Source organism: Ichthyophthirius multifiliis (assembly GCF_000220395.1).
Source record: "Ichthyophthirius multifiliis unplaced genomic scaffold scaff_1120509251370, whole genome shotgun sequence".
Taxonomy (NCBI): domain Eukaryota; phylum Ciliophora; class Oligohymenophorea; order Hymenostomatida; genus Ichthyophthirius; species Ichthyophthirius multifiliis.
The window spans coordinates 7,661-21,146 of NW_004085939.1; the positions used below are offsets into that span (position 1 = coordinate 7,661).

Genomic DNA, 13,486 nt, shown 5'->3' on the forward strand with positions numbered 1-13,486 from the left:
TCATATAAAATAAAAATAAATAAATAATAAGGAAAATTTCAAAAATTATGAAAAAACAACTCTGCATTAAGTAGCAGAAGCAGGATAATTTGCTTAAGCACCTTAAATTAATATATTAGGACAAGGAGAACATTTATCAATACCTGCTACCCAACTTTTAGGCTTTGCAGTATAAAAATTAGGAGCACATTTAACACATTCAGATTTATCATTTTCAAAAGTTGTTTTTCCATCCTTAACTACAGTACCAGCAGGACATTTAACATCACATTATACATCTTTTTTAGCATTTTAACCTAAAGTATGTATAGCACCAACAACTTTATTTACTGGATAAGGTTTGCATGTACTAGTACCTGCTAAAAAGCTATTCGAATCAAAATAAAAGTTACTATTACAATAAACACATTCATTTTTATGATATTAATAATTAGAATCTCCTATTTCAGTTGTTGTTCCTGTAGGGCAAACAACGTTACATTATTTTTCTATTGAAGCTTCAGAACCTAAAGTTGCTTAAGAACCAGAAGCTTTATTTATTGAACATTTATAGCAAACGGATTCACCTGGTTAAAAATCAATTTCATCGATAATGAAAAAATAGTCAGCTTAACAAAAACTATATTCTTCTTTTTATGATACATAAACAGTATCACCATTTTCAGTTTAAGTATCATCAGGACAATTAATGTCACATTAAACAGCTAATCTAGAAATACCACCTGCATTGGCTTATCCATCTTCAAATTTTGGAATTGGACATTCTTCGCATTCGCTAACACCAGGTATGAAATTATCACCATTAAAATAATAATCGGGTTTACAGTTAACACAGTTTGCTAGATCTCCTAGAGAATTATCTTCACCAGCAACATTAGTTTCAGTACCCTATAAACAAGTTTAAGATTTTAAATTGTTGATAAATAATAAAATAATCAAAGATATCAATATAATTATTTTGCATTTTTTATTTTTAATAAAATTGTGATTAATTTTGTTATATATTATAGTTAATTTTGTCATATATAAATACAAATTCAAAAAAAAAAATATAAAAATAATTTTAATTATAATTATTATTCATATGTTTTTTTATCAATAAATTTATAATGTATTTATAATTTTATTAATTTACTTTTATTTTATATCTTAATTTTATTAATTGAAAAAAAATATATCTTATAAGATAATTTAACAAATAAAAAAAAAAAAATTTTGTATCATTATTTTGAATATATGAATAAATAATATATGAAAATATTATTAATTTAAAATCTAAATTATTTATTCGAATTTATATCATTTATTTGATAAATAAAAATTAAATAATTATAATTTTAATATTTATTCTCGAAATCAATATTAAAAAATATATTATATTTTATAGTTAAAAATTAGTAAAATATTAATTTATATTTGTTTTATTTTTATTGAATTAAATAAAAATTTTATTTAAAATATATGTAATTGTCATATATAAAAATATCACATCAATATAATTAATAATATATTAAATTTTATATGAAAATATATATATTTATTATTGAATATATTAATTAAATTGTTATTGTTTTTTTTTAATTAATTGACAGAAATTAATAAATATAAATTAATATAGTATATATACAATAATAAATATAACAATTTTTAAATTTATAAGAAAAAAAAAATATTTTTTAAAATAAAAGAAAATATTAAATAAATAAATATTGATAATAATTTATTTATAATATACTTTAATAAAAAAATATAAATATTAATTTAAAAAATAATTTTTTTTTCTCATATTACTTTATATAATATAAATTAAAATAAAATAAAAAATTAATTTATCAAAAATAATAATCAATTTAAATATATTATTTTTTAATTTAATAAATAATAAAAAAAATATAATTATATTATATTATATATTAAAAATTTTTTATTTCTTTTATATTTTTTTAATATTTAAAAATATGTTTTTTTTAAAAAAATTAAATAGTATCTTAATTTTTATAGATATAAATATTAGATTTTAATATTTAAATTTTTATATTAAATTTTTATTTTAAATTATATTATATTTTATTTTGTATTTTAAATATTTTATATTTATTTATTATTTTAAAAGAATATTTTAACTTATAAATAAATAAAAAACAATTTAATTAGTTTCTTAAATATAAGTTAGTTTATTAATGATAGTTTATAATGTAGTTAAGTTTCTTTTTTTATAATTTTTATTTATTTCATTAATAATTTATGGATAAAATTTAAATAATAATTTAATATACATAAGTAATTTATAATATAATCAAAAAATTAATTTATTAATCAAACATAAATTATAGTGTTCCATTTCTATAATCTCAAATAATAAAATATTAAATTTTATTTATTACAAATGAATATATTTTATTTTTAAAATATATAATATTAACATAAACTATGATATTTTTAAGTTAGAATGAGTATATTATAAGTGAATATATAAAATTTAACATTAAAAAAATTGTTAATTGCCCTAAAAATCTATTGAACAAAAATAAATTTACCTAAAAAAATTAGAGAATAGTTTTTAAAGATAAATAAATACATTTAAGTTGTTCTAAAAAAATTCCTTTTAGTTCTATCAGGACACGCAAATTAAATTATGTGATTATTATTGGAGCCTTAGTAATTTGAGTTGCTACACAACATAGGCACTTGTATTAAAAAAAGGAGCCGGATTATTGAAAAAGATAGTTATATAATTAACTGATTCCGGGATTAATGCTATATAATTCGCAAGCATTCATTGATCATCAGCTTATCCAGAGGTACGTTAGTTTCAGTAAGAACAGGACATTGCTAATCATTTAAATAGTTAATAAATATTGAATTAATAAAAATAATTAAAATATTATTTTAATTGTTTTTAAAATAAATTCATAAAATTTGTTTAAAAATGCGATATATGAAACAATTAATAATATTTTATATTGCAAATAACTAAAAGATTTTATTTATACTTATATCTTATAAATTAAAATTTTGATTATATAATATATAAATTATTTATTTATTTATTAGAAGAAATAATACAATAATTTAAAAAAAATATTTTCTTATTTTGAGAAATAATAAATTAATCTTTTTTTTTTAAATATAAAATTATATTTTATTTAAAATAAATCTTGTAAAAAAAATATAATTTATTTTATATATTATTAGATATTTTTTTATTTTTACAATTTATTATAAAATTAAATATATATTTTTTTTTACATTTATATATACATCCAATCAAATTTTAAAAATTATATTGACAGCAACATTGTGTCTTTATATTATTATATATTCTTCTTGATTTTACTAAAATAAAAGATCAGAATAAAAAGAATAGTTATATAAGACAAAATTTATACAATATAAATAAAATTAATAAATCTTTAATATTTTTTTTTTTTGAAAAAATAATTTTTAATATTAAACTTATATTAATTACAATAAAATTTATGAAATAACATTTCAATATTTATTATAATAAATATATAAATTTGATTAAAATTTATAAAGTATATTTTATTTTTAAACTAAGTATTTAATAAGGTAAAGCATTTTTTTTTTAAATTAATTATTTATATTAAATACAAAAATAAATAAAAAAACATAATAATAATATCTGCAAATATAATAATTTTTGCATTAAATTAAAAAAAATAATAATAAGAAAATAGTAAAATCAAAGCAAAATTTTAAAATAATATAAATATATTATATTTAATAATTATAATATGATGTTTTTTAGTCTTAAAACTATTCTTTAGATATTTAAAATTTAAACAATAAATAATAAAAAAACAAAAATAATAAAACTAAAAAACTTATTTAAATATTAAATTAATTTAAAATTATTTAATATTTATTGATGAAAAACCTTTAAATATAGGAATTTCTCAAAATTATGGTTACGAGTTGATAATTTATTTATAAAAAACTAAGATAAATAAAAAATATTACGCTTTTAGCTATAATATCTTTTAATTAAAGTCGACTTGATTTAGCTATTTATATATTTTTTTTATAAAAAACTTTAAATAATTACAATCTAAATATAAATCAAGTATAAAATAGTGTATAAGTTCTATTGGATAATGTTAAATTTCATCAAAAAAAAAATAAAGGTTATAAATTATTATATTTATTATTTTAAATTGTATGGTCAAGTCAGCTAATATTTCTAAAAAAAAAAAGATATGAAAAAATATTTAATCTCGGCCGGATATTTATAATGTTGAAAAAAAAAAATTATTCATTTGTTCACAGATATTATTGTTACAATATAATAAAAAATAAATTGTAGTAAATGAAAATATTGAATTTAATAAAATAATTAATGTAATTATTTTTTATTTTTAAAAATGAAAACTTAATATTTTGAGAAGAAAATAAAATAATTATTATAATTTTATGTTTTATTTTTATTATATGTTTTTTATTTTAATTTTGATAAATAAATTATTAAATTTGATAGAAAAAATAATATTAACTTAAACAACAACAAAAAATTTAAAAAATAGTAAACTCTATTTTACATAAAAATTTAATTTTATTTGAAAATAAATAATGAAAAATAAAAATTTAAATATTAAAGTTTATATTGAAAAAAATAAACAAAGTTTTATAATAAAATATTTTTTATATTTTATATAAAATCATATTATATAATTTTTTATATAATAAAAATATTAAATAAAAATATATATTTATTAAAACATATTTAAAAATAATAATTATTTATATTATTTTAATTCAAATAATTAAAAAGTTTATAATATATAAATTATTTAAAAATATAATTTATATATTCAATTCAAACAATATTTTTTTATTATTATTAAATAAATTATTAATTGATATAAAAAAAGGTATTTTAAAATTAATTTTTTTTAAAAAAAATAATAAAAATTATTTAATAATATAATAATTATTATATTTTAATTTTAAAAAATAATTTAGTAAAATATTTCTAAATATAATATAAACATAGTTTATATGTTTATTAATATGTTTTTTTATTTAAACAAGTAATAATTTTATAATCCTTCATTTTTTTATTAATAAAAAAAATGTGTTAAATGATTTTTTAAAAAATTATATTAATAAAATACCATATTAATATTAAATAATATTATTAATATATTAATATATAAATAATTTTTTTTTAAATATTAAACTATAAAAAATTTATTAAATTATATATTTTCTTTTAATAAATGCAATCGTATTTTTGTATTTATAAAAGTTGCAATAAAAAAAATATTATTAATGTATGAAAAATCTTATTTAAAATGATTTTAATTAATATTTTTTAACTAAATTTATTTTATAAAAAATTATAAGAGCAATATAATTTTTAATAACAATACTTTTATTCAATAATTAGAATAAAATGATAAATTAATAACTCATTTTTTCTTATTTAAAAATAAAATATAATTTAATAAAATAATCTATATTGGTTTTAATATAATAATATGAAAATAAAATATATATTTTAAATTATTGGTAAGTAATATTCATTATATTTTTATATTATTAAAAAAATTTATTATATATAATAAATAATTTTTATATAAAAACTAATAGAATAATTAATCTTTAAAATGTATATAATATTTTAAAATATATTAAAACTTCATTTTATTTTCATAAAATAAAAAAACTTTATTATAAGTTTTTTAATATATATATATAAATTAGTGATTTTTATATATAATACCAAACATACATAAATCAAATATAATATATTTTCAAATTTAGAATATATAATTAATATAATGATTTACATTACCAAAAAATGTTTATATTTAAAATTATAAAAAATAGTTTTATTAATTAAAGTTATTATTAACACAAAATGCTAATTATGTTTGGCTTTAAGTTAACATAATTTTGAATAAAAACATTTTTATAGATTAATAAAAAAAATTCTAAATAAAAAATTATTAAAAATATTTAAATTGAAAATCGAATAAATAAAAGGCTCTTTATAATAAAAGAACTAAATTAATATTTTAAATAAATATGTAAAATAAAATTCATAAAATACTTATGAAATATATATAATATAAAAATAAATACTATTCAATACTTAAATATATAATATTGTCATTTTTAAATTATATCAATATTTATTAATTTATTTACTAAAATAAATCACTAATATTTTAAATATTATCAGTAAACTAAATAAAAAAAGAGTAAATAAAGTTAATATGTTATATATTATTTATATATATATATATATATATATATATATATATAATTTTATTATAAACTTTTTTACTTAATATATATAAATTAAATAATATTTATTTATTATTCATAACAAAATATATAAATAAATAAATAATAATGAAAATGTAAAAAATTAAGAGAAAGCACCATTGCATTAGGTAGATTGAGTTGCAAATTAAGGATAATTAGCTTTACTACCTTTATTTTCTATTTTAGGACAAGGAATACATGCATCAATACCTGCTACCCAATCTTTTTACTTTGTAGTATAATAATAAGGAGCACATTTAACACAATCAGATTTGTCACTTTTATAAGTTGCATCTCCATCGTAAACTACAGTACCAGTAGGACATTCAGCGTCGCATTATATATCAATTTTAGCATTTAAACCTTCAGTTTCTTTAGCACCAATTTTTTTTTTATTTTGACATGGTTCGCATGAACTTTCACCTGGCTAAAAGCCAAATGAATTATAATAAAAGTTAGCCTTGCAATTAACACATTCATATTTATATGATACATAACTAGTTGATCCAGTTTTAGTTGATGTTCCGGTAGGGCAAGAAACGTCACATTATTTGGCTAGTGATGCATTTCTACCTAAAGTTGCTTCAGAATCAGAAGTTTTTTATACTGAACATTTATTGCATGAGTCAACACCTGGTTAGAAAAACAATCCTTTAGTCTGGTAATAATGGTTAACTTTACAAAAATTATATTCTTCTCTTTATGCTACATATGTAGTATTTCCTTGTTCAGTTTAAGTACCAGTAGGACAATTAATATCACATTAAAGAACTAATCTAGCATTACCACCTGCATTAGGTCTAGCACCAACCTTTTTAGAAATTGGACATTTTTCACATTAACTAACACCAGGAATAAAATTATCACCATTATAATAATAATTAGCTCTACAGTTAACACAATTTGCTATATCTCCTCTATTATCATCATCACCAGCAATATTAGTTTCTGTACCAATATTACATTTTATAGCTATTAATTCATTAATAAATAATGATCTAACTAAAGTTATTAAAAAATATTTATACATTTTTTTCTTTATATAATTTTAATTAATTTAGTTATATGTTAGGTTAATTTGGTTATATATATATGCAAAATTTTAATAAAATTTTTTAATTTTTGTGAAGAAATTAAAATAAATAAAAAATTATATTAATTTATAATTATTATTTATATATAATTTTATTTTAAATAAAAAATGACGAGATTATAAACTATATAATTTTTGATTATAATATAATTTATATTTTTTAAATAAATAATACTTATCAGATAATTTAAAAAAAAACAAAGATTTTTTAACATAATTATTATTTATAATAAAAGATATTATTTTATTTATAAAATTAAATAAATTAATATTAAGAAAATTATTTTCATTATTTTTTTATATAAAATTATTTATTTTAATTATATTCATATTAAATAAGTAAATTAATAATTGGTATTTATTTAATATTTAATAAATTAAATATAATATTTAAATTATATTAAAAAAATAAGTTGTATTATTAAAAAACATAAGATATTTTTTTATATTTATGAAAAAATTAAATTTTTATTATTTAATATAATCATAGATTTTATTCAATATAATTATTATTATGATAATTAATTATAATAGTACTATATATATAAAATTTATATAATAAATAAAAAAAATATATATATAACATTATTATAAAAAAAAATATTATTTTTGTATAAAAATATATAATTAATTTAAAAATAATATTAAAAAATAAAAAATTTAAAGAAATAATTTTCTATCTAATTTTTTTTAATACTAAAACATAGTATAATAAATAAAAAATATTTTTAATATACATAATTTACTATAATTAATATAATTTACAAAAATTAATTTTATTTTTATAATTATTATTATTTTAATTATTTTTATTTTATTTATATTTTATTTTTATTTTTTTATATATATTTAAATTTGTATAATAATTTTATTTTTTTACATATTATATTATTAATTACTATTACATTTTTTTAAAAATATTAAAATTAATTAATAATATCTTGATAAATATCATAAATCATATTTTTATACTATATAAATTAAATATATTTTTATATATTATTATTTTTGAATTATTTCATATTTTATTTTAAATATTTATTTTATCATTTTAAATAAAATATATATGTTTCTATAATATTAAATTTATTATTCTTATTTTAAAATTTATTAATGTTATGTTTTCTTTTTATATACAATTAGATATTATGATAAATAAATTTATATTTTCTAAAATATAACTAAAATAAAATTTAAATAAAAATTTATAACAAAAATAAAATATTAATAATAATTAATGCTTAAAAATTTAAATATAATTAATGTATAAACTAAATAATAATTTATTTACATAATTAATGTAAAAACAACATCAAAAAATTAATTTATTAAATAAACATAAATTATAGCACTCAAATAATAAAAAATTAATTCTTAGATTTTACAAATGTATGTATTTTATTTTTAAAATATATAATATTAACTTAAAAAAAATTTAAGTTAGAACGAGTATATTATATTTGAATATAAAAATTTAATACTAAATAAATTTTTAATTGTGCTAAAAATCTATTAAACAAAAATAACTTAAATAAATTTACCTAAATAAAATTAGTGAATAGCTTTTAAGAATAAATGCAATTAATTTATTGTTAAAAAAAATGCTTTTTAGTACTATCAGGACATGCAAACTAAATTATATGGTTATTATTGAAGCTATAGAACTTTAAGTTGCTACAACAATATATGCATGTAAAAATTAAAAGGAGTATTGCCACAACATTCTAATGAACTATTTAATTAATAAATTATCTTATGATCTAATATAAATAGTTGTTGTTCCATCAGCAAATGCAGTACAAGCAGGACATGCAACGTTAAATTAGGAGTCTATATATTAGCTGCAAGCACCTTAAACAGATAAAAATCAATTAAATCTTTTTTTTAAAAAAGCTATGTAAAGCACTCACCTGAATTAATACGAGGAGTCCGATTAATAAAATAGTGAGGTGGTCTACAATTAACTAATTATGTGATAGCTGTTATATGTTTATGCATTTACACATACATAATCAACTTATCCAGCTAAGTTAGTTTCAGTAACCCGTAGAACATAGTGTAGTTTTTAATTAATCAAAATATAATTAAATAATATATAAAATAAATTAATTAATATATAATATAAAATTATACTAAATAATATAGCTTTATATTAAATTTACATTTTGATAATAAATAAAATTATTTATATAATAAAATTATTTATTAAAATAAAACAATAAAAAAAAATAATAAAATAACTTATTTTAGAAATAAAATTTAACTATTATTATAATAATAATATTTAAAAAAATATATAATTAATTTTATAAAAAATTAATATATTTAGTCATTTTTTTATAAAAATTTTTACAAAAAAATTAAAAATATTTTTATTTAATTAATTTATATAAAATAAAAATATTTTGATCGATAATACATAATTATTATATTTTTTAAATATATAAAAAATATATATAAATTTATAATATAAATAAAATGCATATTTATTGTAATATTATTATTATTATTTTTATAAAATAATTTATAAATAAATATATATATAAATAAATATATATAAATATATATTTAAATTTTATATATAAAATAATTTAAAAATTTTTTATTTTATATTATATATATTAATATTTTTTTTTTATTTTTATACTTTTTTTTATTATTTCTAAATATATATTTATTTTTAATTTTTTATAATATATATATTATATATTTATATTTTATTAAAATAAAAAAATGAAATAATCTTTTTTAATTTCTTTGATTATTTTATTATTTATCAATAAATTTAATTTTTTACCTTGCCCAAAGGGTACTGAAACTAATGTTTCTGGTGATGATGATAATTAAGGTAATCCAGTAAATTGTGTTAACTGTAAACCTGATTATTATTATAATGGTGATAATTTCGACCCTGGTGTTAGTGAATGCGAAGTCTGTCCAATTCCAAAATAAGAAGATGCCATAGCTAATCCAGCTCGTTTTGCTGTATTATCTGTTTAATGTGACATTAATTGTCCTTATGGTACTTAAACTGAACATGGATAAACCGTTTATGTATAATAAGCCGAAGAATGCAATTTTTGTAAAGATAACCATTTTTACGAGTTCTTTGGTCTTCCTTTTGAACCGGGGATGTCCCATTGCGAAGAATGTTCAATAAAAAAAGTTAATGGTTCTTTATCAGCTTTAGGTTCTGACGCATTATAGTATAAATAATGTATCACAACTTGCCCTACCGGAACTGTAACTTATGATGGAGTTACTAATTTTGATTTGTTTAGTTGGCAATGTGTTAGTTGTAATTATAACTTTTATTTTGATTAAAATGAATTTTTACCTGGTATTAGTACATGCAAACCTTGTCCAGTAAAAAAAATTATTGGTGCAGTATATAATAAAGCTGAATTTGCTAAAAAAGAAATATAATGTGATGTTGAATGTCCTGCTGGTACTGTAGTTAAGGATGGAAAAACAACTTTTGAAAATAAAAAATCTGAATGTGTTAAATGTGCTCCTAATTTTTATACTGAAAAACAAGAAGATTGGGTAGCAGGTATTGATATATGTTTTCCTTGTCCTAATATATTGATTTAAGGTGCTTAAGCAAATTACGCTTCTTTTGCTACTCATGCTGTTTAATGCAAAGGCGCTTTCTCATAGTTTTTGACATTTTCCTTAATATTTATTTATTTATATTTTTTATGACTAATAAAGTAATAAATAATTATTTTCATATATATTAAATAAAAAATATTTTAACAATTATTTTTTATATATTTTTTTTTTTATATAATAACAAATAATTCTAAAAACTTAATTATCATTTTTAATTTGTTTTACTTAAAATTAATTTTAAAAAGTTAATTTTAAAATCAGATATTATAAAAAAAAATTTATAATAAATATTTATTATGGAAATTAAATTAATATATATTTCTATTATATAATTTATATATAAAATAAAAATTACAAAAAAAATAGTTATATATATTAAATTTAATTTTTCATTTCCATAGAAATTTTAATATAGTTTTATAGATTGTTTAATAAAGCATTTATTATGTTAATAAAATATATATTTTTTTTTATTTATTTATAAAATTAATTATTCAAAATAATATAATCTTAATATAAAAGAATAGTTAGTTTTAATAAAAATAATTATATAAAATAAAAATATTTTTGTTTTTAAAATTTAAAAAAATATTAATCTTTTATTAATAAAAATCATTAATATTAAAAAACAATAAATTTTTAACACGTATTTACAAAATATGAAAATATATTTTATATTTAATTTATTCTATATTTTTTTTAAAAAAAAAGAAAATATTTATATTTAAAAAATATATAAATTCATTATTCATTTTATGATAAATATTTTTTCATTACTAAATATTATATAAATGTAAAATATAATAAAATTATTAATTTTTTTAGTTTAAATAATAAAAAATAATATAAATTTTTTTTAAATTATAATTTTATAAATATCTTAAAATTTTATATAATCTTTATTTTTTATTTATTAAAAAATTATATAGATCATGCGTTTAAATTATTAGTTTTTTTTATAAAAAATAATTAATTATATATTTTATATCATATTAAAAAATGAATATATATTTTTATAAGAAAAATAATTATTGTTTATTTATTTATTATAATTATAGAATAATATTATTAAAATTAATTATATTGCTTTATTTTTTGCTCTAACATTATTTAATAAAATATATTTAGTTATAATATATAAATAAAAATATTTTTAAAATAAAATATTTAATTTTTAATAATATTTTTTTTTGCAACTTTTATAAAATACCCAAATAAAATTATTTTTATTAAATTAATAATTAATTAACTTTTTAATAGAAATAAATAAATAAAAATATAACTATTAAAATTTTTAATAAAAATATGTGAAAATTTTTTATATTATTTTTATTTATTATTTTATTATATCTTTTTTATTCCTTAAAAAATAAAAAAAAATATTGTATATATTTAATATAAAAAAAAAAATATTTTATAATTAAAATATTTTTATTTTAATAAATTGAAATAAAAATAAATAAATTTATTTTTTAAATTTTTTAATATTGACTAATCATAATATAATTATATTATAATATATTTTTTATAAATATAATACGTATTTTAATCTTTCTGCATTAAATAAATATAAATAATGTTAAAAATAATAAAAATTCTTTATATTAATTAAAAATTTTATAATATTTGTTTATATTTTATAAAAAATAAATTTTAATTATTTTAAAAAATATATTTTCATTTTATATTTAATGTTAATTTAATTAATATTTTATTATATTATTTAATAAATTTAAGTTTAATATATTTATTAATAATTTTTTGCTTAATAATGTCTTAAAATTAAAAGAAAGGAAATATTATTAAAAATACATAATATATTTTATATAAATATTACAAATTTGTTTTAAAACTAAAAATTATTATATATGTGAGTAAATTAAATAGCTTTTTAAAATTTACTAAAACTTAAACATTATATATACGATATTATATTTTTAATGATAAAAATATTTAATAAAACTATGGTATTAGTACATGTGAACCTTGTCCAGTAAAAAAAATTATTGGTGCAATAGAGACTTAAGGTTCAAATGCTAAAAAAGAAATATAATGTGATGTTGAATGTCCTGCTGGTACTGTAGTTAAGGATGGAAAAACAACTTTTGAAAATAAAAAATCTGAATGTGTTAAATGTGCTCCTAATTTTTATACTGAAAAACAAGAAGATTGGGTAGCAGGTATTGATATATGTTTTCCTTGTCCTAATATATTGATTTAAGGTGCTTAAGCAAATTACGCATCTTTCGCTACTCAAGCTGATTAATGCAAAGACGCTTTCTCATAGTTTTTGGCATTTTACTTAATATTTATTTATTTATATATTTATATTTTTTATTATTAATAAAATAAAAATATATATTATTTTTATATATATTAATTAATATATTTTTTTTTATATAAATAAAAAATAAAGATAAAACTTAGTTTCACTATTCTTTTGTTTTACTTGTAATATTTTAAAAAGTTAATTTTGAAATTAGA

At 14.0% G+C, this 13,486-nt stretch overlaps 3 protein-coding genes across 3 annotated transcripts, besides 35 other annotated features; 1 reads left to right on the forward strand and 2 right to left on the reverse strand. All coding sequences in view use genetic code 6, as the record gives it.

Moving 5' to 3' along the window:
- IMG5_190880 (immobilization antigen isoform precursor, putative) lies at positions 1–1,023 on the reverse strand (the record flags this gene model as incomplete). Its single annotated transcript, XM_004025095.1, has 1 exon — positions 1–1,023. The coding sequence occupies one exon, from the start codon at positions 1,021–1,023 to the stop codon at positions 1–3; it is 1,023 nt and encodes a 340-aa protein (XP_004025144.1).
- A 983-nt stretch (positions 1,024–2,006) lies between these two features.
- Positions 2,007–2,057: a microsatellite.
- A 302-nt stretch (positions 2,058–2,359) lies between these two features.
- Positions 2,360–2,415: a microsatellite.
- A 1,389-nt stretch (positions 2,416–3,804) lies between these two features.
- Positions 3,805–3,839: a microsatellite.
- Positions 3,840–4,464: 625 nt separating this feature from the next.
- Positions 4,465–4,505: a microsatellite.
- A 138-nt stretch (positions 4,506–4,643) lies between these two features.
- Positions 4,644–4,706: a microsatellite.
- Positions 4,668–4,720: a microsatellite.
- A 201-nt stretch (positions 4,721–4,921) lies between these two features.
- Positions 4,922–4,956: a microsatellite.
- A 180-nt stretch (positions 4,957–5,136) lies between these two features.
- Positions 5,137–5,217: a microsatellite.
- A 333-nt stretch (positions 5,218–5,550) lies between these two features.
- Positions 5,551–5,602: a microsatellite.
- A 644-nt stretch (positions 5,603–6,246) lies between these two features.
- Positions 6,247–6,291: a microsatellite.
- Positions 6,292–6,349: 58 nt separating this feature from the next.
- IMG5_190890 (immobilization antigen isoform, putative) lies at positions 6,350–7,324 on the reverse strand (the record flags this gene model as incomplete). Its single annotated transcript, XM_004025096.1, has 1 exon — positions 6,350–7,324. The coding sequence occupies one exon, from the start codon at positions 7,322–7,324 to the stop codon at positions 6,350–6,352; it is 975 nt and encodes a 324-aa protein (XP_004025145.1).
- A 118-nt stretch (positions 7,325–7,442) lies between these two features.
- Positions 7,443–7,485: a microsatellite.
- Positions 7,486–8,124: 639 nt separating this feature from the next.
- Positions 8,125–8,162: a microsatellite.
- Positions 8,158–8,219: a microsatellite.
- Positions 8,162–8,226: a microsatellite.
- Positions 8,177–8,244: a microsatellite.
- Positions 8,191–8,225: a microsatellite.
- Positions 8,191–8,232: a microsatellite.
- A 319-nt stretch (positions 8,245–8,563) lies between the features above and the next one.
- Positions 8,564–8,623: a microsatellite.
- Positions 8,624–9,462: 839 nt separating this feature from the next.
- Positions 9,463–9,513: a microsatellite.
- Positions 9,464–9,515: a microsatellite.
- A 45-nt stretch (positions 9,516–9,560) lies between these two features.
- Positions 9,561–9,603: a microsatellite.
- Positions 9,594–9,627: a microsatellite.
- A 34-nt stretch (positions 9,628–9,661) lies between these two features.
- Positions 9,662–9,704: a microsatellite.
- A 206-nt stretch (positions 9,705–9,910) lies between these two features.
- Positions 9,911–9,983: a microsatellite.
- Positions 9,913–9,946: a microsatellite.
- Positions 9,913–9,955: a microsatellite.
- Positions 9,913–9,973: a microsatellite.
- A 1-nt stretch (position 9,984) lies between the features above and the next one.
- Positions 9,985–10,108: a microsatellite.
- Positions 10,037–10,100: a microsatellite.
- A 12-nt stretch (positions 10,109–10,120) lies between the features above and the next one.
- IMG5_190900 (immobilization antigen isoform, putative) lies at positions 10,121–11,092 on the forward strand (the record flags this gene model as incomplete). Its single annotated transcript, XM_004025097.1, has 1 exon — positions 10,121–11,092. One exon carries the CDS (start codon positions 10,121–10,123, stop codon positions 11,090–11,092), a length of 972 nt encoding a protein of 323 aa, XP_004025146.1.
- A 137-nt stretch (positions 11,093–11,229) lies between these two features.
- Positions 11,230–11,259: a microsatellite.
- A 696-nt stretch (positions 11,260–11,955) lies between these two features.
- Positions 11,956–12,034: a microsatellite.
- Positions 12,035–12,316: 282 nt separating this feature from the next.
- Positions 12,317–12,362: a microsatellite.
- A 280-nt stretch (positions 12,363–12,642) lies between these two features.
- Positions 12,643–12,694: a microsatellite.
- Positions 12,695–13,307: 613 nt separating this feature from the next.
- Positions 13,308–13,344: a microsatellite.
- Positions 13,329–13,415: a microsatellite.
- The last annotated feature ends 71 nt before the right edge of the window (positions 13,416–13,486 follow it).